Source organism: Solanum dulcamara, chromosome 7 (genome assembly GCF_947179165.1).
Source record: "Solanum dulcamara chromosome 7, daSolDulc1.2, whole genome shotgun sequence".
Lineage (NCBI taxonomy): Eukaryota > Viridiplantae > Streptophyta > Magnoliopsida > Solanales > Solanaceae > Solanum > Solanum dulcamara.
The window spans coordinates 17,751,468-17,775,547 of NC_077243.1; the positions used below are offsets into that span (position 1 = coordinate 17,751,468).

General features: G+C 36.5%; 2 protein-coding genes across 2 annotated transcripts; both read right to left on the minus strand.

Annotated features, from left to right (window-relative positions):
• Window positions 1-13,064: 13,064 nt before the first annotated feature.
• Window positions 13,065-13,765, minus strand: LOC129894572 (probable WRKY transcription factor 27). The gene is made up of 2 exons (XM_055970270.1): window positions 13,686-13,765; window positions 13,065-13,527 (listed from the first exon to the last, which is right to left on the minus strand). Exons 1-2 carry the CDS (start codon window positions 13,763-13,765, stop codon window positions 13,065-13,067), a joined length of 543 nt encoding a protein of 180 aa, XP_055826245.1.
• An 8,979-nt stretch (window positions 13,766-22,744) lies between these two features.
• Window positions 22,745-23,812, minus strand: LOC129894573 (probable WRKY transcription factor 27). Its single transcript, XM_055970271.1, has 3 exons — window positions 23,735-23,812; window positions 23,332-23,444; window positions 22,745-23,177 (listed from the first exon to the last, which is right to left on the minus strand). The coding sequence occupies exons 1-3, from the start codon at window positions 23,810-23,812 to the stop codon at window positions 22,745-22,747; spliced, it is 624 nt and encodes a 207-aa protein (XP_055826246.1).
• Between the last annotated feature and the right edge of the window lie 268 nt (window positions 23,813-24,080).

Sequence of the window (24,080 nt, forward strand, 5' to 3'; positions counted from 1 at the left end):
GTTATCCTTAACTCCAATGCTATCAGTGGGGACGACCAACGAGGGATCGCAAAAGCACTTTTTTAACATTGAAACGTGGAATACCGAATGAATAGAGGCTAGCTCTGAGGGTAACTCCAACTCATAGGCAACACTCCCAATCCGCCTCAGGATCTGGTAAGGACCAATATATCGAGGACTAAGCTTCCCCTTCTTTCCAAACCTCATGACACCTTTCATGGGTGACACACTTAAGTACACCCAATCACCCACCTCAAACTCTAAGTCTCTCCTCCTCACGTCGGTGTAATATTTTTGGCGGCTTTGGGCTGTCTTTAGCCTCTCTCAAATAACTCACACCTTCTCCATGGCTTGATGAATAAAATCGGGTCCAATCAACTCGGCTTCACCAACTTCAAACCACCCAATGGGAGATCTACACCTCCTCCCATACAAAGCTTCATAAGGAGCCATTTGAATGCTTGCATGATAGCTATTATTGTACGCAAACTCTATGAGAGGTAAGTGGTTATCCTAATTTCCCTTGAAGTCAAGCACACATGCCCTCAACATATCTTCTCTGGATGGTGCGCTCTGCTTGGCCATCCATCTAGGGGTGGAAGGTTGTACTCAAGTTCACCTTCGAACCTAATCCCTTCTAAAAGGATTTCCAAAATTGGGAAGTGAATTGGGCTCCTCTGTCTGATATGATAGACAAAGGGACCCCATGCAATCTGACGATCTCCTGTATATACAACTTTGCATAATTTTCTGCGGTGTTAGTAGTCTTAACCGCCAAGAAGTGAGCTGATTTCGTCATTCTATCCACAATCACCTAAATGGAATCAAGTTGCTTTCGGGACTTCGGCAAGCCTATAATAAAGTCTATGTTGATCATCTCCCACTTCCATTTTGGAATTTCTATGTTTTGGGCTAAACCACATGGCCTTTGATGTTCCACCTTCACCTGTTGGCAATTCGGGCATTTGGAAACAAATTCTACAATATCCCTCTTCATCCCACTCCACCAATAGATTTCCCTCAAGTCATGGTACATTTTTGTGGAGCCTGGATGAATAGAGTATCTGGAACTATGCGTTTCGGCCATAATCCTTTCTCGAACATCACCGACATCAGGTACACACAATCTACTTTGGTACCTCAGCACACCATCTCCCCCTTTGGTGAAAACCATCACCCCTTGTTTGTGAACAACTTCCTTCAACCGGAGGAGGATGGGATCCTGATCTTGTTTCTCCTTTACCTCTGCTATAAGTAAGGATGTAGACCCATCCTGAACGGTAACTCCGTCTTCATTGTTCTCTTCCAGACGGACTCCTAATCGGGCTAATCTGTGTACCTCCTTTGCCAATTCCCTCCTTCCCTCTTCTACATGGGTAGTGCTACCCATAGACAACCTAGTAAGAGTATCAGCAACAACATTAGCTTTACCTGGATGGTAGAGGATGCTCATATCATAGTCCTTGAGTAGCTCGAGCCATCTCCTTTGTCTCAGGTTGAGTTCCTTCTAGCTAAAGACGTATTGTAAGCTTTTGTGATCGGTGAACACATCAACATGCACTCCGTATAAGTAGTGGCACCAAATTTTAAGTGCAAACACCACGGCTTCCAGTTCGAGGTCATGAGTTGGGTAGTTTCGCTTATAAACCTTAAGTTGCCTTAAAGCATAGGCTATCACCTTCCCCCTCTGCATTAACACGTAACCCAAATCAATTCTGGATGCATCACAGTAGACCACAAAGCCCTCTGTTCCATCGGGCAAGGTCAGGACAGGAGCAGTGGTTAGCTTGGCCTTCAGTTTCTGGAAACTCCCCTCGCAAGCATCGGACCATTAGAACTTAGCCTTCTTTTGGGTCAGCTTAGTCAATGGTGATGATATGGATGAGAATTCTTCTACAAACCTTCGATAATAGCCAGCTAAACCCAAGCAGCTCATTATCTTTATCGGGGATGTGGGTCTGGGACAATTCTTCACCCCCTCAATCTTCTGAGCGTCAACCTGAATACCATCTCCAGACACAATGTGGCCTAAGAAGGCCACTGATGCAAGCCAAAATTCACATTTACAGAACTTTGCATATAATACTTGGTCTCTCAAACTTTGTAAAACGACTCTAAGATGATAAGCGTGCTCCTCTTCATTCTTGGAGTAGACCAGAATATCATCTATGAATACAATCACAAACATATCAAGATATGGTTTAAACACCCGGTTCATGAGATCCATAAAAGTTGCGGGGGTGTTAGTCAACCCAAAGGACATGACCAAAAATTCAAAGTGGCCATAACGAGTCCGAAAAGCAGTTTTCGGAATATCACATTCCCTCACCTTCAACTGATGGTAGCCGGATCTTAAGTCTATCTTTGAAAAACAAGTGGCACCCTGAAGTTGATCAAATAAATCATCTATTCTGGGGAGAGGGTATTTGTTCTTAACGGTGACCTTATTCAGCTGCCTGTAGTTAATACACATTCTAAGGGACCCATCTTTCTTTTGCACAAATAGGACCGGAGCACCCCATGGTGAGACACTCGGCCTAATGAATCCCTTATCTAATAAGTCCTTTAACTGTTCTTTCAACTCCTTCAACTCGACCGGAGCTATTCTATATGGAGGGATTGAGATAGGTTGGGTATCAAGAAGAACATCAATTCCGAAGTCGATCTCCCTATCAAGAGGGACTCCAAGCAGATCCTCGGGAAAAACATTGGGAAACTCATTGACAATTGGAACCAACTCAAGGGATGGAGACTCAACATTTCTATCTTTCACTCGTACAATGTGATAGATACACCCTTTTAAGATTATCTTCCTGGCCCTAAGGTAAGAAATAAACCTACCCTTAGGCATGACAGGACTCCCTTTCCACTCCATGACTGCCTCATTTGGGAATTTGAACTTGACAATCCGAGTCCTACAATCAATAGAGGCGTAACAGACATAAAGCCAGTCCATACCAAGGATCACATCGAAATCCACCATGTCTAACTCAACCAAGTCAGCCAAGGTATCCTTGTGATGAATTGACACAGTGCAATCTCTATAGACTCTTTCAGCTAAGATAGAATCACCGACAGGAGTAGCTACACTGAAAGGCTTAAGAAGACATTCGGGAATTTTATCAAATTTACTAGCCACGTAAGGAGTCATAAAAGATAGTGTGGCACCCGGATCCATTAAAACATAGCAATAAAGAGACTCGAATCATACCCATCACGACATTTGGAGAGTTCTCTTGATCTTGGTGACTACCCATGGCATATAAACAGTTTGTACCTCCGCTGGTGCCTGAAGTAGTACCCATATAATTACCTCTAGCCGGCGGTGCGGTGGCAAAATGCTGGACTCTATTTCCCCTGTTGGACACTCCCTCTAAAAATGGTTCATTTGGCCGCATTTATAACAACCAACCCTTCCCGCTCTGCATTCTCCCAAGTGGATCCTACTACACTTGCCACATGGTGGCTTCCCTCTCGAGCCTTAACTTACACTGGCATGGGATTGTGAACCCTGGGGTCTAAGATTTTGGCGACTCTGTCCATGTCGATCATACCTGTTCTACGGCATAGGTGCACTGGTAGTGGATGAGGCATAGTTGGAAGGCCTCTTCTGGAAGAAGGACCTGTGGCCCTTGCTCTGCCTCTGTTCACTCTCATGGCGCGCTGATTTTAACTTCTTGCTCAGGTGCTCTTCTCTGTCTTTTATTTTCTCCTCCTCTACCTATTGAGCATACACCATTAATCTGGAAATATCCATATCCGAGATCAACAATGATGCTTTGCATTCCTTCTTCACATGCCTCCCTAATCCGGAGACGAACTTCCTCATCTTTGACCTCATATCTGGGATCATTTCTGGAGCATACCTGGACAGCTAGATAAACTTCAGGCCATACTCCTTAACTATCATACCCTCTTGTTTCAGATTTACAAACTCCTCCACTTTTGCTTCCCTCAGTTCTCGGGGAAAGAAGTGGTCAAGAAAGGCTCCCTCAAATTCATCCCACCTAGCAGGTTCAGCATCCTCACCCCTACCTTGCTCCCATTGGTTATACCAGATGTTGGCCACATCCTTGAGTTGATAAGATACCAACTCAAACCCTTCAATTTCTGTAGCATGCATGGCTTTCAGAATTTTCCACATCTCATCAATAAAGTTTTGGGGGTCTTCATCAACCTTAGAACCCGTGAATGCAGGCGAATTCATCCTCAGAAAGTCTTTAATTCTAGTGGCAGCAGATGGATCTTGGGGACTAGAGCTAAGAGTCGGCGAACTCTGGTTACCATTTTGGGCAGCCACTAATTGCGTGAGCATTGCAATCGCCCCTCAAAATTCTACCTCTGATGTGGGTGCAGGCGGAGTAGCAGGCACTTGGGTTGCCTCCGCATACCTCGTAGGTCGGCCTCTAGCCCTTGCTGGGCATACCTCTGATTGAGGCATCTCGGAGTTGTCAATGTTTCTCTGGCTAGCCGTGCGTTTAGGAGGCATTATCTGTAATGTATAAACGCACAAATTAGAAGGGAAGTTTCATAGAGTTTAACTCCATCGCACGAATTCAGAGTATGAAAGAGGGGAAACAATTCCTAATGTCCAATAGCCTCCTACTTATAAGTGTGGTGCACAACATACTCATAAGCAAGACTCTACTAGACATGGCTTCATAGACTCCCTAGAACACTTGAACTCTAGGCTCTGATACCATGTTTGTCACGCCTCGGGAGGGTACCCTAGACATGACCGGCACTTAAAAGCCATTTCTGACCATCAAGCGAACCACCTAGCTCAATCACTCCATCATTCAGTCATATATGCTCAACGGAAGGCTCAATTATAACATGCTATTTACAATATAGGGGCCGAAGGCCAAATATGTTTAACTCAACAAAATAAATATAATAGAACTCCCCAAAATAACAGTCCAAACTCTCCACACTCTAGTCTATGAAGCCTCTATCAAAGTCTGGGAGGTGCCAATGACAAGCCTATGGCTACCAACAATCAAGATGAAGGAAACAACAACAACAAAACCATACAAGGAAGCTCAACATCCTCCGGAAGCTAGGAGGACTCACCAACTAGCCGGGAGTGTATGTGGATCTTCAACGAAGTGCTGATTGATGATCTCTGGTACCTGTCTCTGCATCATGAAATGATGCAGGCCAAATGGCGTCAGTACATAGAATGTACGAGTATGTAAAATGGTCGAATGAAACAAATATCAAGGAAACATCAACATCAACTCAGGGTCTCGACTCATACATACATGACAACTCACTCAAGTGTCCTAAGTCTAACAAGAATAGTTTAGATGGGAATAACTCATAAGCCACTCAACTCAACTGACTTGGAGCACTATCAAGACCTAAATAGGAGTTTCTCTTATCCGACAACCATCACCTATGAGCCGGTGATAGTACAATAATCAGATGTTGTTGCCACGTCTGTCCATACCTTGCCAGGGTATGAACGCCTCCCTAATCATGGATACCATCGATTAGTCAAGTCCTATCATTTCAAGACATATAAATAGGAAACATCCGACTTTAATGGGTCGATCCCATGGAAAGCATCCGACTTTAACGGTTCCATCCCTACCTACGTTGGCGGCGTAGTTCCTGGGGTTCGAGTATGGACTATACTCTCGCCCGCCTCGGTGCTCGATACTCTTCCCATGACTCTATGCTCATAAGACTCCCTCCAATCATCTCCAACAAGCCCTCACGGCTAGTTTCATGTGGGACATTGCCAACTCATCAGCTCTATTCTCATTTCAACTTAATTAAGTCATAATGGTAAGTTCCATTTAGGACCTCGTCCACTCATCAATTCTATCCTCCAATTAACTCAATCAAGCCTCATTTAGATAAGCATTTATGACATCTCCTCAAGACTCATCATAACTCTATGGCTTTAGCTCAATAATTCAACTCTATGCAATATAATCACATGGTTAAAGAGATCAACAAAACATAACAACAAGTCATCTCCATCAACTCCTACTAACATGAAAGTTTTAGGAACTTCTTAGCTCAACAACATCAACACATATAGCATTAATTAAATAGGGCACAAAACTCATTCAAACATAAACCATACCAAGAAACTCCATTTCCATGAACATCTAACCTCAAAGCAAGAGTAGGGCACATGGGTAGACTCAACCCATGTTTTGGATAGCCTTACATACCTTAGTGAAGACTTGAAGAAAACCTTGTGGTTGGGTCTTCAATGGAGAACTCAAACCTTGAAGCTCTTGGAACTCTTTTTGTTGGAAATGGAGAAGAAGAAGAAGAGAGAGAGAGAGAGGAACTCTTAGGGCTTTTTAGAGAGAGAGTGAGGGATTGAAAAATGATCCCAAAATGAGCTAAGGCTGATACATATATAATTTGGGGGAATTCCCAAATTAACCCTTCTCAAAAGTTCTGAAAAATAGGCAAAAATGCTCCTGGCGCGATAGTGGCGCGTCGTGCCCTTGCAGCGCCAGGCTGATTATGCCTAAAACTTGCATATCTCGTAGTGGCACGCCGCGCCAAGGACCAAACTACTGAGGTATGTTTCTGGCGCGATAGTGGCGCGTCGCGCCCTTACAGCGCCAAGGCTAATATTTTCTAGGTTATCGAAATTGGCTTGAAAAACCCTGCACACCTTTTAGTGGCGTGCTGCGCCAGAGCCCAAACTACTGAGGCATGTTTCTGGCGCGATAGTGGCGCATCGCACCACTGCGGCGCTAAGCCCAGTTTTCCAGCAATTGCAACCCAGGCCTGAAAATCTCTACTGTGCTAGTTCATCTTAGGATTGTCATATCTTTTGACTCTGAACTCCAAAAATTACATTCTTGGTGGCGTTGGAAAGAAGACTCGACGACCTTTAATTTGATGGGTCATGGGCCACCCATATTGTCGTCTTTCAAAAGATAAGATCATTAGAAGTCGACCCCTCATATGAACTCATCCTAAAACTTAGCCACGATGAATCATTTGGACTTAGCTTGGTCTTAGGGGTCCTTCATGACCCCACATCACCTCTAGCACTTCTCAATTTCTCAAGGACTCACCTTAACTCCTACAAATGCTCCACAATACTCGAGTTCGACCCTACCCAAATATAAGAAGGGTCCGAATCTTAGGGAAAAATCTTGAGGGGTGTTACAATGAAAGTCGGATGTTTCCCCAAAATGTTTGTCCTGACATTATAGGACTTGGTTGGATTGGATCCATGATTGGTTGACTCGTTCATGCCCTGGCAAAGCATGAACGGACGCGGCAACAACATCGGCTTATTGTACTATCACTGGCTCATAAGTGATGGTTGTCGGATAAGAGAAACTCCCACATAAGTCTTGATAGTACTCTGAGTCGGATTGAGTTGAATGGTATGTGATTGGTCCCGTCTAAACCGTATTCTTGTTTAGATCTAGGACACTTGATTGAGTTGTTATTTCTCTTGAGTTGAGTTCTGAGTGGGTCTGATGTTTCTTTTATATCATTTCATTCGGCCATTTTACATACCAATATATTCCACGTACTGACGCTATTTGGCCTGCATCGTTTCATGATGCAGAGACAAGTACTAGAGATCATCAACCGGCGCTCCGTTGAAGACCCACACCCACTCCCAGCTAGCGGTGAGTCCTTCTAGTTTCCAGAGGATATTAAGCCCTTTTTGTATAGTTTTGATATCATTTACTTTGTCTTGATTGTTGGTAGCGATGGGTTTGTCATGGGTACCTTCTAGGTTGTAGATAGAGGCTTCATAGACCAGAGTGTAGAAATGTTGAATTGTTCTTTTGAGTAGCCCTTTTTAAAATTTCTTGTCGAGTTGATGATTGTTTGGCCTTTGGCCCTAATTTATGAACAGTATATCCTTAATTGAGTTTTCCGCTAAGAGAATGTGATGGAATGAACGTGTGACTAGACCAGGTGGTTCGCTCGAAGGTCAGAAATAGCCTTCAAGTGCCGGCTACGCCTAGGGTACCCTCCTGGGCATGACAGTTGTAGATCAATCAATTCTTGTGATGTTGTAGTTGTTGTTGGCACACACGTTATTGTTGTAATTGATGGAGGAAGAAAGATTTGTTGGCTAAATTGAGTTGGTTCAATGGAATGTAAGTACAACTCTTGATTATTATTTTGGTCCATGATTATGACTTGGTCATCTGATTTTTTCAGGTGAGCAACTGAAAAATCTATAGAGAAAATTTTAGATAAGCCATCAAAATTAGTCATGTCAGCAGTTAAAAGTCTGTCAAAAGTATTCCAATTATCATTTTCAAAAGTCTCCAAGCCAAAGTTAGGAGCTACAATTGTCATGCCCCGGGAGGGTACCCTAGGCGTGGCCGGCACTCGAAGGCCATTTCTGACCTCCGAGCGAACTACCTAGTCCAGTCACACATTCAATCAATCACATTCTCTTAGCAGAAAACTCAATTAAAGAAATACTATTCATATATGGGGGCCGAAGGCCAAACATTTACAACCCAACAAGACAATAAAATAAGACTCCTCAAAATAACAGTTCGACCTCCCCACACTCCAGTCTATGAAGCCTCTATCAAAGTCTAAGAGGTGCCAATGACAAGTCCATGGCTACCAACAATCAAAATAAAAGAAATGACAATAAAACTGTATAAGAAGGCTCAATATCCTCCGGGAACTAGGAGGACTCACCAACTAGCTGGAAGTGTATGTGGATCTTCAACGGAGCGCCGGTTGATGATCTCTAGTACTTGTCTTTGCATCATAAAATGATGCAGGCCAAATGGCATCAGTACGTGGAATGTACGAGTATGTAAAATGGCCGAATACAACGAACATCAAGGAAGAATTTATCAACTCGGGAGCTCAACTCAAGAGGAATAACAACTCAATCAAATGTCCTAAGTCTAAACAAGAATATGATTTAGACGGGACCAATCACATACAATTCAACTCAATCTGACTCAGAGTACTATCAAGACCTATTTGGGAGTTTTTCTTAACCGACAACCATCACTTATGAGCCAGTGAAAGTACAACAAACCGACGTTGTTGTCGCGTTCGTTCATACTTTGCCAGGGTATGAACGAATCAACAAATCATGGATCCAATCCAACCAGGTCCTATAATGTCAGGACAAATCTCTCGGGGAAGCATCCGACTTTAACGGTTCCATCCCCCCTACGTTTGGCGATGCAGTTATTGGGTTCGAGTATGGACTATACTCTTGCCCAATTCGGTGCTCGATACTCCTCCCAAGACTCAATGCTCATAAAACTCCATCCAATCAACTCAATCAAATCGCATCGACAAGTCTCATTATAACCTTGTCAACTCATCAACTCTATCACAATCAAATCTCTTCAAATCATACTATCCGATTAATCTCAATTATATCTTCAAAAGAAATTTAAATGCACATATATAGCAACATCTAGATATAATCAATCATTTCCTCCATCCATATGAGAAATCTTTGAGACTCATCACAATTTCAAGACTTTAAATTTACATTTTTATAATAAGTAACATTTTTAAAAAAATAGCATCCTTTATCAAAATCTACATAGTCAAGAAGATCAATAGAACATATTTAACAACTCATTTTCATCAACTCGTACTCACATAAAGTCTCATTTAGGGAACTTCTTAACTCGACAACATCAATACATATAGAATCAAATAAATATGGGACAAAACTCATTTAAACTTAGACCATACCAAGAAACTCTATCTTTTTTCATGAACATCTAACCTCAAAACAAGAATAGGGCACATGGGTGGACTCAATCCATGTTTTGGATAGCCTTACATACCTTAGTGAAGACTTGAAGAAAACCTTGTGGTTGGGTCTTCAATGGAGGACTCAAATCTTCAAGCTCTTGGACTCTTTTTTGTTGGAAATGGGGAAGAAGAAGAAGAGAGAGAGAGAGAGAGAAGCTCCTAGGGCTTTTTAGAGAGAGAGTGAGGCTGAGAAATGTGTTCCCAAAAGACCAAAGGCAATACATATATAATTTGGGTAAGTTCCCAAATTGCCCCTCCTCAAAAGTTCTGAAAATAGGCTAAAAATGCACCTGGCGCGATAGTGGCGCGTCGCGCCATTGCAGCGCAAGGCTGAATACGCCTAAAACCTGCATACCTCGTAGTAGCGCACCGCGCCAGAGACCAAACTACTGAGGCATGTTTCTGGCGCGATAGTGGCGCGATGTGCCCTTACAGCGCCAAGGCCATTGTTCTGAGTTCTGAATTTGGCCTGAAAAACCCTGCACAACTTTTAGTGGTGCGCCGCGCCAGAGCCTAAACTACTGAGGCATGTTTCCGGCGCGATAGTGGCGCATCGCGCCACTGCGGCGCATCGCGCCACTGCGGCGCCAAGCCCAGTTTTCCAGCAATTGCAACCCAGGCTTGAAAATCTCTGTTGTGGTAGTTCATCTTAGGATCTCATACCTTTCGACTCCGAACTCCAAAAGTTTCATTCTTGGTGGAGTTGGAAAGAAGACTCAACGACCTTTGATTTGATGGGTAATGGGCCACCCAGATTGTCATCTTTCAAAAGATAGGGTCGTTAGAAGTCGACCCCTTATGCGAACTCCTACCCAAACTTAGCCACGACGAATCTTTTGGATTTAATTTGATCCTAGGGGCCCTTCATGACCCCACCTCACCTCTAACGCTGCTCAAATTCTCAAAGACTCATTTTGACTCATGCATACGCTCCTCAATACTCGAGTTCGACCCTACCTGTATACAAGAAGGGTTTGATTTATTTTTTTAGGGGAAAATTTTTGAGGGGTGTTACAACAACATTGTTCGTTCCACTAATATTATAATTTCTTATCACACCGCTTATATCCCAATTATTATCCCCCATTTTAGATCTATATATAATTATATTTAGTTAACTGCAGAAAAAAATGAGGTAGGGGCTAAAAACCTTTAAAAATTTAAAAATGTGCTTATTAAAAAAACTAATGGTGTTTTTAGAAGAAGGGAGTGAGAAAAAAGATTCAAAGAGGGGCTGGCTTATAGAGGAAATAATTGAGGAAAAATATTAGTAAATTGGAATTAGATATCAAAGGCTGAGATGAAGAAAAGCGAACCGTATTTGCTTATTATATAGAGGAACTAGAGAGGTATCTACCCGCCCCCGCATTATCCACATTCAATTAACATTTAGTGCACATTAAATGTTCTTTTCCATTTCAGGGTGAGTGTAATTTACCATATAAAAGAGAAGATAAAAGATAATCTATAGTAATCTCATGTACCCTTTTAATAAAAATTATCTAAGATTTAAACTTTTTAAAAAAAATTCTTAAATAGTGAAACAGAGGACCCCTAAAAAAAGAAAATTTACAATTTCAATAATTTTATGTTTCTTGACTTTGTAAGAATGTCAAAGTGAGGCCAATAGTTATAATCAATAAAAAAAAATTACGAAAGCTATTGATGCAACATGACCACATCACATAAAAATGTTAGTATTTCTGATGAAGCAACAACATATGTTATAGCTGCTTTAGAACTTTAAATGTTGTAATGTATTGAAAAGGGAAACTACACGTATGCACTTTCCAACTTGACGCAACACTTGAAAGCTTATTGAATACAAAAGCCTACACAAATTATATTAAAAGAAAGTTTCAGTGTATAAAACATTATGTGTTCACTCAAATATTCGAGAAGGGAGTGTACAAATGTATACATAGATTAGATTAAAAAACAACTCAATACATAAAACACTGTGTTCTCACATAATTAGGGAAATGATTTTAGTCTAAAATGTACAATGTATAATGATACATGAATTGTGATGTAGAAATTACCTATTTTAAGAACACATATATCTTTAGATATTCTTATCTTTGTAAGTAATTGTAGAAAGTAATATAAAATTAATTAATTATTTTCATCTTTAACCTTACTCAATAAATGTAAAGAAAGACTAATATGATGCAAAAGAGAGTAGTATTAAATTAAGGCCAGAAAGTATATAAGAATAATTTAATCAAATTACCCTTTAATTAATGTTATCTTAAAGAATATGGAAAAAAATATAACACGTAAAATGGACAGAAGGGAGTAATACAATGCTCAATATTAAAATAAAATATTACTTCATTAATTATGCAAATTATCAAAATTTGTAACGGTTTATACATGTATATATATAGAGAGATTGCATTCAATATTAGACACAAGGATTTTGTTAATTCTAATATTTAGAGTTATATATTTGACACATGTTTTCCGCTCAAAGATAGTTGACTATAAAATTGTCCTTTAGCAAAATTCTAAATTAGGAATAAGTAAATAAAAATGATAGCTAAGATATTTATAAACCATTGATCATATAAAGAATAAAAATCCATACCATCAAATATAATTTAACAGATTACTATGACAAATTACTTATTCTATCTTCCAAATTAATATTAATCCACAAGAATATATAATTGGTTTTTAAGTGTGAAAATTCTCTTAACACGGTGAATGCATGCATAACATAAAAAAACTCATCTATAAATTCATTTATATGAACTTCAGCCCTTTACTGTTAAAGAATTTGTTTAGTTAATACTAGTGATGGATTCAAAATTTTCATTAAGAGTTGCCATAATAATTCAAAAATATTTAGCATGAAAATAACGTCGGAAAGCTATATATATATAATAAAAAAAAACACTCCCTTCATTCCATTTTAACAGGATATTTGATTTTGTAGTCTTTTACAAACATATTTTTAGTTTTATGTTTTTGTACTAGAGATTTTTATATGTAAGAGATCTTTATTTTTATTCAAGAGACCTGAAAATATAATTTTTGTTTCCAAATAATAAATATAAGGTATAATGACAAAGTTACACCTATTCATTGGATATTTTTTTTCAATTTGAGTAGTATAAAAATGAACTACTACTACTTTAATGTTAAGGATAATTGAAAATAAATGCCAAATTTAATCTTGAATTCCAATGTATAAACGGAGTCAAATGATTTTTCTGAAAGAGAGAACTATTTAAGACAAGAGCTGCATATAGATAAAGTTGATGGAGAGAGGAAAAAATTCTCTGTCATTTTCATTCCCATTAGGTGGAAGTAGTAACTCCATTGAGTTCTTCAAAGCCCACGAGAATATCTTCACTCACGAATTTGTCAGGAATCAAAACAACGTTTTTCTCCTCTCTGTCATCACCTTTGTTCTCCGTCGCCATAACCACCATTTTGTCTTTGTTTGGGGATGCGCTCTCAATTTCAATCATAGGCATAGTTGGGCCGATTGGAGAAGCAACAACCTTGGAACGTTTAGAGCGTTTGAACGACGACGACGTTGATGAATTCAAACTTAATGCTTTGGGCACAATATTTATGCCTTTCGGAAGATTGTGTTTCGCACTTCCATTCCAACCAGCGTGAGACCTACGGTTAATGGGTGGAGGATGATTGTGTTCACCATAATAGGTCACTAAGAAAAGGTTTTCACCCCTTGGGCTTTTCTCAATTTGTTTCTTTGCTTTGCAGTCTTTTAATGTAGCACACTTATAGTAGTCCCTGTTATGTCACATATATACACACAAAATAATAATCAGGATGGATCCAAAAAAATTATGTGTCTCTATACAATTTTTAATGTAACTTTTATTTTTTTGTCACAAAATTTGATAACTTAAAACTTTTTATAACATGAAAAAATAGTGAAAAGAGCAAACCTCAAAAATTGAGAACTTTTGATTCGCTTCTCACCATTCTTGTTCCACGTCCATGAATCATTTGTGAGTTCCTCTCCCATCAGTTCATAGGTAGTTTTTATTGGCTGATTTTTCCTGATTTCAAATTAAAAATACTAAACTTAAAAATGTGAACACAAACATATAAAATAAAACGGAGGAAGTACTTATTTTGTATGAGTTTGGATCAGAGGAGTGATCATGGGTAAGGTGAATGTAGGATGAATGTTATCCGATATCATGGATTGTTGCTGCAGATCAATCCATTTTTGCGGTGCCGCAATTGTTGCTGGCTCATACACTAGCGTTGTAATTATAGGTGGAAGAGGAGAAGGAAGAAATATTTGTTGGTTAAACGGGACTGACTGAAAGGGTTCTAATAACTGTTGGTTATTGTTTTGGTCCATGATTACCTGATCAATGATTATAGGAATCGAGGTTGTGGGGTTGGTGATCTCAACTGGAAAGTTCATAGGGAAAATTTCAGGAAACCAATAAAATTTAGTCATATCAACATCTGAAAGTTTGTCAAAATTCCAATCATCATTTACAAAATTCATTGACTACATGCCTAAACTTGGAGCTACAACATTATTTGGTTTATGAATGTTACAGCTTCTTACAATCGCGCCAATATCCCAATCGTTATCATTATATAAAAATAAAAGAACTAACTGAGTAAAAAAGATGTTTGAGTGGGTAGTAAATTGCTGGGATGAAGAAAACTAAACAAAATTTGTTTATTATATAGAGAAGCTCAAAGGGGTACCTACCCATCCCCACATCCACATTAACTTAGCATTTAATGCACATCATTTTTTTTCTGTTATAGGATGAGTAGGATTGGCATGTACATGGGAAGAAGACAAAAAATAATCTCATGTTTCAAATATTTTCACAAGCTATATCCTTGTTCGAAGTAGCCTTCACATTTTTCTTGAATAATGTATTTTACACCTTTCACATTAGAAAATATATAATGTTTTCACATTAGAAAATCTTATATATCATATATCATATATATATATATATATATATAAAAGAAGATCCTCAATTCGGTGATGTGGCACTCTCTTGGGTCAAAATTGATAATTGATAATTTCTCCTTCTAATTTTCCACTTATAAGGCGTTTTGCAGGAAAAAACATAAACTAACAGTCGCATCCTCTGACCACGGTCGGTTGCCTCTTTATTGTGGTTTTTCCTACACAAACATTACGCCTTTCCTCAAATAAAGCTTTCCTACCTTTTCAATCCCACGACTGCTCCTCTATCTTAGGGTGGAGCTTGGAAGAATACATCAAAGAATAATTTCATTCACAGTCATAAGCTACCTCTGTAATTTTGCACAATGCTCGAGAGTTTTTCTGTTGGATAGTTTCATTCAATTGAGTTCGGAAAAATAATATTTTAGAAGATCAAATAATCACTAATAGGATATCGCTAGGTGATCGAGTATAAATTGAAAATTCTCCATTCCAAGCATATAGTTAAATTATTAATTCTTATAATGGTGTTTTGAGTTTATTTTAGTTGCAGTGCGGATGAAATATAAAACTAAATAGGAGGAAATCTTTAAAATTGTTGATTTGATTTGATGTAATAAATTACTTCAAGCATAGATTTGTTCTTTTCTTTAGTATAAGTATTTTTTCTTCCTTCAATTAAAAGTTTCAGTTTATTTCCAGAGTTTGTATCTTTCATAAGTATGAAACATTATTATTATGTTAGTCATTTAAGGTTTGCTTGAAATTAGATAAATGAAATCAAAGAATGAAAAAAAATCATAAGTAGGAGAGGAGAGAACGAACTAATACTACAATTAATATTATGAAGATGCAAGTATTATTCATCACTTAACTTTTATAGTAAAATTCATTTAGGAAAAAGTGATGAAAAATTGACACCTTACAACTTAGTTGAAGAAAAGATTGCCCAACAAGTGAAAGATGAAAGTTACCTTCAGCTATTTATATCTCTATAAACAAGGGAGAAAGAATGCTTACATGATACCTCTTTTAATTCATGATTCATATAAATATCACACTGATACTCACACATTTTATTGTGCTTTTCTCTTAAGTGTCTCATGTAAGATACTAAATTGTCGATCTGGAATAAAATTAAATAAAACGTACGTGTATCTTTCCCCATTTGAACTTTCTTCACTTTCCAAATAAAATGAGGCTAGAGCCCTAATATTCATAAATTTATGAACCCATCTACAAGATTTAGACCTTTTCTTTATTTTCTATATATCTTTTATTATTCCTATCTTTCTGCATTTGGATGACACTCTGAAGAAATGCAGTAAATTATAAATTTGTTCTATTTTTTCACCAATTGAGAAACGACGGAAGAAAAAGAAATGAAAAAACGTAAGTACATGTGTTGATATCTTTTTCTCCTTATCATTGCTAAAGTTCACTCTTTTAATCCTACAAGACTTAAATTTAATCTCTGTGTGTGTATTTTCTCTCATTTATGCTAAACCAAAATAGTAGTACAAATTCATTTCAAAACATTATAGTAGTACCCTTCCCATTTATTTAGTTCCTAAGGTCATTATATAAAAACTCATCCCGTTCAAGTAGTTTCTTGGTTTGCTGATTTTATGAGTAAAACATAGAGTTTTCCGTGTTTTGCTTTTATGCAGACTTTACAAAATTAGTAATTTTGATTTTTTTTTCATGTGTCTATACTGACAAAATTATGATACTTTCGGTTGATGATTACCCAACTTCAAATCAGAGTGTTTTCAGTGCCCCATGCCACCAAAAGTTCTTGACATCAAAAGAAAGTTCATGAATACATCGTTAAAATCTTGGTTAAACGTGATGAAAACTCAAGGGTATTAAACAACTCTCTGCTAAAATTGACAAGGAGGAATGGAAGCCACACTCTGTGTTCTATACAAGACATAAGCGATCACTCAGAGCACTTCTTTCGTGAATACTAGGCATAAGAGTGATTGGTCAACAGTCATAACACGAAATCGTAAATCTCATAGTCTTAGGTACTCATGATATATGAATCGGAACATTAGGGACATAATCATGAGCGAGTTTCGATGTAAATTCCTCTATCCTTATCACAACTTATCTGTTGGCTCGTGATATAGATATACAAGTATCACTTTTGATGTCCTAATAGAATTATCTTCATCGTATTAGAATAAGTGCAGGTGGAAAGAAAAAGAGTTGCAATCAACTTTGTGATGCAGACGAAAATCTTTCCCGCGACTTCACCAAAACAAAGGGAAACTGACTTACAGGCGATTAAGCTAAATCAACTTTGAAATAAAAATACTACTAAATAATTATTTTGCGATCATGAAATGTTCAAAACGGATCCTTCACCGTATACTTGAAACATGTTAGATTTGTTGCACACTTAACCAAATGGTTGTTTTTACTAAAAAGATACAAGTCTATAATTCTTGCAGAGTTAATCTGTACCACCTTTTTTTGGATATATTTGTTCATTGTAATACATTATTCTTCCAGAATTATATTATGGCCTTTGTTAAATCGATTGTTTCATTCTCTTTTCAAGTATATCTATGTTTCAAATATAATTAAGTGGTGAACTTGAGTGACACTTCAAAGATTTTGAACTGCTACTATTTTTTAAAAATTGATTCCTCACCTTCTTCTTTAGTTTTTTTCCCTCGCAAATAAAAAAATACTTTTCCATTAATGCAACTAACAATAATGGAAGTTACGAGATATAAGATATACCAAATGTGCATAGTGTCATTCCTGTTAATCAATACCCAATTTGGTTAGAATATAAAATCTTCCTCTGCTATTGATGGTAAGGAGAACACAAAAGTATTTTCTTATACTTTATCAGATCACTAAATCTGATAAACTATTTTCTTATCTTTCCTTTTTAATGTCATCACAGATTGCATACAATTTGTTTTCACAAAAACTAATTTTTTTATGTCATGATTCATGTTGAAGCCTCAATGGGAGAACTCAAAAGGATTTCTGCTTTCTTGAGCTATTTTTCCCTGTGGACTTTGGAAATATAGCCAGAAGTTCTTTTCTTTAACAGAAGTTGAATGATATCAGTTGAGTTCTCAACTTGTGTTTTCAATGTCTTTTAACCTCTGTTTAAGAAGGTCATAAACGACTTTACAAAGAGCATTTGTTTGGCTTCCTTGAATGGGGCACACTAATATAAACACATTGTTATCATCTGATATTCAATGATTTTACTTTAAATTCCTTATTTTCCTTCTTCAATATCAGCTTTTACCTCAGCAATTAAAATTACTAGAAAATAGCTACCTCTTATTGTTGAATTGTATAGCTAGCTCAAATGATTTCAATAGAAAATCTTACCTTAAACTTGTAGATTTTTACATACAAAATTGACTATATTGTTGTTACAACTCTATTTACTAGCCAAATATGTGTGTTCTTAATAATGAGGGGAGAATGTATGTTCAACCTTCTAACATAATTGTCTCAATTTCCTTATCTTATTTGTTCTTCATATATTGAGATAGGACATTTGTCAAAGTTTTGCTGTTATTAGTGTCGAAGTCGGAGAAAATGAGCTGTAGATTTAAAATGGTTATAAGGCTTTACATAGCATTTGAGTTTGTTTTTTTTCATTGTAGACGTAATGTATCTCCATGTGAATTGAAAAACTGACTCAATGCCATAAAGCAGATGGAAAAAAGCTGCAAGTGTTAAAGACAACAGCATCAAACTTCATAGTAGAGTGGTGCATCCAAAATGGGCATGTGATCTTAATACTGGAGGACTCAACGGTGATTGTCAACATGCTAAGAGACCAACCTACTTCTAACTCGCAAATGAGAGCGGTCTTTCAAAGTACTTCCCAGATGCTAGGCCATTTCAATGTGGGATATCCAATATTGCTTTAGGAAAGTCAACCAAGTTAAGATATGTTAATGTAGTTGCTGGTTTGACAAAATATGCAACTAATTAAGACCAAGCTAAGATGTGACATACTCTTCAGCAAATACCGTCAACCGCTAAGAGGTATTTCTTCCTGGATAAGTAGCGGATGCCAATTTTCAGGCGAAAGTAATTCAGATGACTTCTATGTTAGTTAATGCAAGGGCCCTCGATCTGATTAATGGTTGTTTTTAGATGGATTGATAAGTCTTTTTATCATCAAGTAACACAACCATGTAAATGTAATGATAATAATAATAATTAAAAAAATTATTCAGGAGAAGTCCATTTTACAATAAAGAATTCATAGTTCATCGGTAGCATATTTTGAATACAGGTATAGAGAACTCCATCAGACAACTAAATTGATCATATTAACTTGGAGAAGATGCTATGAAGATTTATCAGGAAACACCACTAATAATCAACGTATTTAGTATATAATGTATTCAATCAACGTATAAACATCTCCTATTGATCACAAGGCTAAAACAAGTTATTCATAGTTGTGCGAAGCGCGAACAAGTTATTTAGTATATAATGTATTCCCCCTCACCCCAACTTTTCTAACTGCAAATTCTCCAACAATTATGACCTTTCTAACGAATTTAATCAGGGATTCATGCGTGTAAAGCAAAGTATCCTTGCTATCTATAGCCGACAACCATATCAATGTTTTGTTTTCTTCGTTTAAACTTGTAGAATGTTAATAGAACCTAAAATGTAACCTCTCGACTACAAATGATTTTGATTAGTGAAGTTCAACGTTTAGAATAATTAATAAAGAGAAATTATGAATTTGTAAGTTGTATGGATATTGACAATAAATCAAACTCCATATTATTCCTTGTCTAACTGTTACTACAGTATGAAAGAATGTCAGATAAATAACAGCTTGTAAATTAAAGGCCTTGCGAACTCGTCATAAACCTTTTGCGACCTTAATTTGCATATTAATTTCAATATGTTTTTAGTTTGGGATAATACATAAAAATCCACTTAAATTATTGTGAAATTTTCAATTGCACATCTAAATTACATGAAATTATCTATACATGCACTTATCCTAAACCAAACAAAAGGGGTCTCAATGTCTTTTTCATTTGATTCTTTCAAACCCAAATTAATCGGACCAACCAATCTGGGTTGTCGTAGGATGGTTGGGATTTCTCTAACCTTAATTAGAGATTTTAGGTTTGAATCCCTAGGAATGAAATTAATCTTGTTGGTAGCACCGCCACCTAAAATGGGTTCTACAATGCGCGAATTTAGATTTGGTTGAGTCCTATGTGGGTACTGGACAACGACTGAGAAATAAATTACAAATAAATGTTAGTGTGGCATTTTAATATTTTATTAAATTGCAATTTTAGCAATAGTTCATTGATGGCATCTAATGTCATCTTTATTCTATTTTGCATTAGTGCATATATTACTCAATCCATTATGTAGTGGTGCACTAAATGATAATTTCTTTTAAAATAATTATCACTAGTAAGTGGTGCACTAAATGATAATTTCTTTTAACCTAATTATCACTAATAAGTGGTGTACTAAATGATAATTGTGCACTAAATATTAATGATGGCATTCCATTATTTTTTCATCTTTTGAATGCTTTCCTCTCCTATAAATAGAGAGGTCTTCTTTGTTTTGAAATGGAAGAAAACATTGAGTGCATTAAGTTTGTCAAAAAAGAGAGTTCTTATTAGTTGAAGTGAGGTGCTCTTTTTTTGTGGAGCTTTAAACTCAACTCTTGTCCAGAGTTTGTTGAGTTACATTTTGTGATAAGACTGTTGTATCCCAGAGGGGACAAGTCAAGAGGACTACTGCTGGATCAGTGAAAAGATTTGTTGCAGTGGGCTTGAATCTCTTTAAAGAAAGCGAGATATCCGCGCCTCAGCCAAGAAGTGAATTTATTTTCTTCATTTTATTTTTCAATTGTAATTTGTAATATTGTAATTTCACCAACAATAAATAATCAATCGGACCTCATCGTCTCTATATATAGTCTCAACCCCCTTAAGGATGGTTGAATTTTCACTTTATTATCTTTGTAGTATATACTTTAATGGAGCATGAATTTTTCAATCTTTTTGATCGATGAAAATATTTTTTGCATCTATATACTTGAGGAGCATGTATTTTTCTCTTTTGTTTTAATTATATGTTCTATAAATAATGCTTAAATTTGACTTTATTCCTTTTGGGGAAACCTTGATTAGGTTAAAGAGATGTTGAATGACTTAGAATTCTTGACTTTGTGCATTGTTGTTGAGACTTGAGAGACGATGAGGTTCCAGTCCATTTGGGTACTCTGAAAAAATCAAATGAAAAGCTCTTCCTTTTTTTGTTCTAGTACTATAGGCGTGTGTATGCCTATGACATGTTATAACTTTTTTCTTTATCAGATAATTAATGAAGGAGAAAAATGATACAAAAAATAAGTCTGGGGGTAATCCTTTTTAGTTCTTACTACCTAATGCAATTTCTTTAAAATTCTTAAACGAGGCCCGGAATGAATATAAAAGTAAGAGAAAAAGCGCAAATATGCCATCGAACTTTGAGAAAAGGCTCGTTTATGTCATCCGTTAAAAGTTTGGCTCATCTATGCCATTGCCGTTTGAGAAAAGGCTCATCTACGCCATTATTTCTTAACTCCGGTTTTGCAAAACCACCCAAATAATTTTTAACACTTTTCTATTGGAGTTTTGAATCAAATATACTCTTTTTGCTTCTTCTTCTTCAAGAACACATGGAGAATACATAAATGAGCTTTCAAGTATGATCAATTTAATGAGAAAAACATAGAAGAATTAACTGAACCCTAGTTTGTTGCAGTGCAAAGCTAATTAAGCACTGAAACCTCCTTTCTTACATACATACATACATTAGGAAACCTCTCGACTGCAAACAATTTTGATAAGTGAAGTCAACATTTCGAATAATTAATAGCTCTAGAGATTAATACAGTGCAAAAGAAAATAGTATTAAATTAAGATATATAAAGATAATTTAGTCAAATTACCCTTTTAATTAAAGAAATAAATATGACAAGTAAAATAGAGTAATACAATGTTCAGTATTGAAATAGTGTATTGCTTCACTAATTATGCAATAATTAAAATTTGTAACAGTTTATACATAGAGATTGCATTTAATGTTACTCTTAAGCAACATTAATTGAAGACCAAAAGGATTCCGTTAATCCCTATACTTATAATTATATATTTGACACATGTTTCTTGCTCAAAGATAGATATGATCATATCCTGTACCGTGGCATGGAATTAGAAAATCGCAGCAAATCTTAGCTCTTTTCACGAATCCGCTGCAAGAAGACGCAGATATTGGGAGGGGGAACTTTTTTGAAAGAAAAATTAGGAATAAGATAATCAAAATGGTGGTTGAGATATTTATAAACCATAGGAACATATAATTGGTTTTAAGTGTGAAAAATCCTTAAAACTTTGTTAATGCATGCATAAACAAAACTCATCTATAACCCTTGGCTAGATTGCCCAGTAGCTTCTCTTTCAGCTTCTTAACCGCGTGGGACCTTTTCCTCTATTCCTCTCTTTTGAAGGCATTAATGGTTTCAATCATGATATTTATATGAATATATCCATCTTTCCGACGTGATTCATTTTCAGATTCTTCTTTTTTTCTTCTCTTGTTCGTTTTTAGAAAAATTATGATGTCCTAAAAAATATTCTCTTGATTTCATCTACACAAGAATGATATATATATTCTAAAACGAAGCTGCAATATTCTAATACTTTGTATAATTTCATGTATAAACTAAGACCGATGATTTTTCTTAAAGAAAGAACTATTTGAGAAAATAAAACAACTTACAAGAGGGACCAGATTCCCACGTTGAAGAACAACAAAAAATAATGAAGCTGAAAAAGATTTATATCTAGCAATCTAGAAAAGCACCATTTTCTATGATGTACATGATTCAACACAACAAATTACAAATCTAAAATTCTTGTCTGACCCCACTTATAATAACTAAAACAGAAACATGACTAGAGGACAAAAGTTGCACATAGTAGAGTTGGTGGAGAGGGGAAAAAAGATCAATTCCTCTTGTCCTTTTCATCCCCATAAGGTGGAAGCAGTAACTCCTTGGAGTTCTTCAAATTTTATGAGAATATTTTTATTCACGTTTTCCTCCTCTTCACCATTGTTGTTGTTCTGCACGGCCACAACAATCATTTTATTATTGCTGTCGATATCAAGTGTAGATTTAGGTGGGCTAATTGAAGAGGCTTCAACTCTGGAATGCATAGCACGCTTGGACGAGGATGATGATGCATTCAAGTTTAATGCTTTGGGAACAATATTTATGCCTTTTGGAAGTTTGTGTTTGGAACTACAGTTGCAGAAAGCGAGAGATTTACTATTTGTGGGTGGATCATAGTTGTGTTCACCAGAATAGGACACCAAGAAATAGTTCCCATTCTTTGGACTTTTCTCAATAATTTTCTTTGCTTCGCATAATTTTGATGTACTACATTTATAGTAGTTTCTGCTATGTCACATACACAAAATAATAATTAGTATTGGTCAAATATTACATGTGTCTACACCTACTATTAATAATATTTAATACTTTTTGTCATGGAAATTGAGAATTGAACGAAACTTTTCTATGACATGATAAAAAAATGAAGAGAGCAAACCTCGGAAAGGAAAAACCTTTGATTGACTTCTCACCGTACTTGCGCCATTTCCATTTATCATCTGTGAGTTCCTCTTGCAATACTTCAAAATAACCCTTATCGGTTGTTTTTTTCTGATTTCAAATTAGAAGTACTAAAATCAAAACTCTAAAGACACGCACATAAAATGTAATAGAGGGACTAGTTACCTTTTACAAGATTCGATCAGAGGAGTCTCCATGGGCAAAGTGAAATTAGGATAATGTTGTTGTAGATCAATCAATTTTTGTGGTGTTGTAGTTGTTGTTGGCACACACGTTATCGTTGTTGGTGATGGAGGAAGAAAGATTTGTTGGCTAAATTGAGTTGGTTCAATGGGATGTAAGTACAACTCTTGATTATTATTTTGGTCCATGATTATGACCTGATCATCTGATTTTTTCTGGTGAGCAACTGAAAAATCTATAGAGAAAATTTCAGATAAGCCATCAAAATTAGTCATGTCAGCAGTTAAAAGTCTGTCAAAAGTATTTCAATTATCATTTTCAAAAGTCTCCGAGCCAAAGTTATGATCTACAACATTGTTCGTTCCACTAATATTATAATTTCTTATCACAACGCTTATATCCCAATTATTATCCCCCATTTTAGATCAATATATAATTATATTTAGTTAACTGCAGAAAAAAATGAGATAGGGGCTAAAAACCTTTAAAAATTTAAAAATGTGCTTATTAAAAAAACTAACGGTGTTTTTAGAAAAAGGAAGT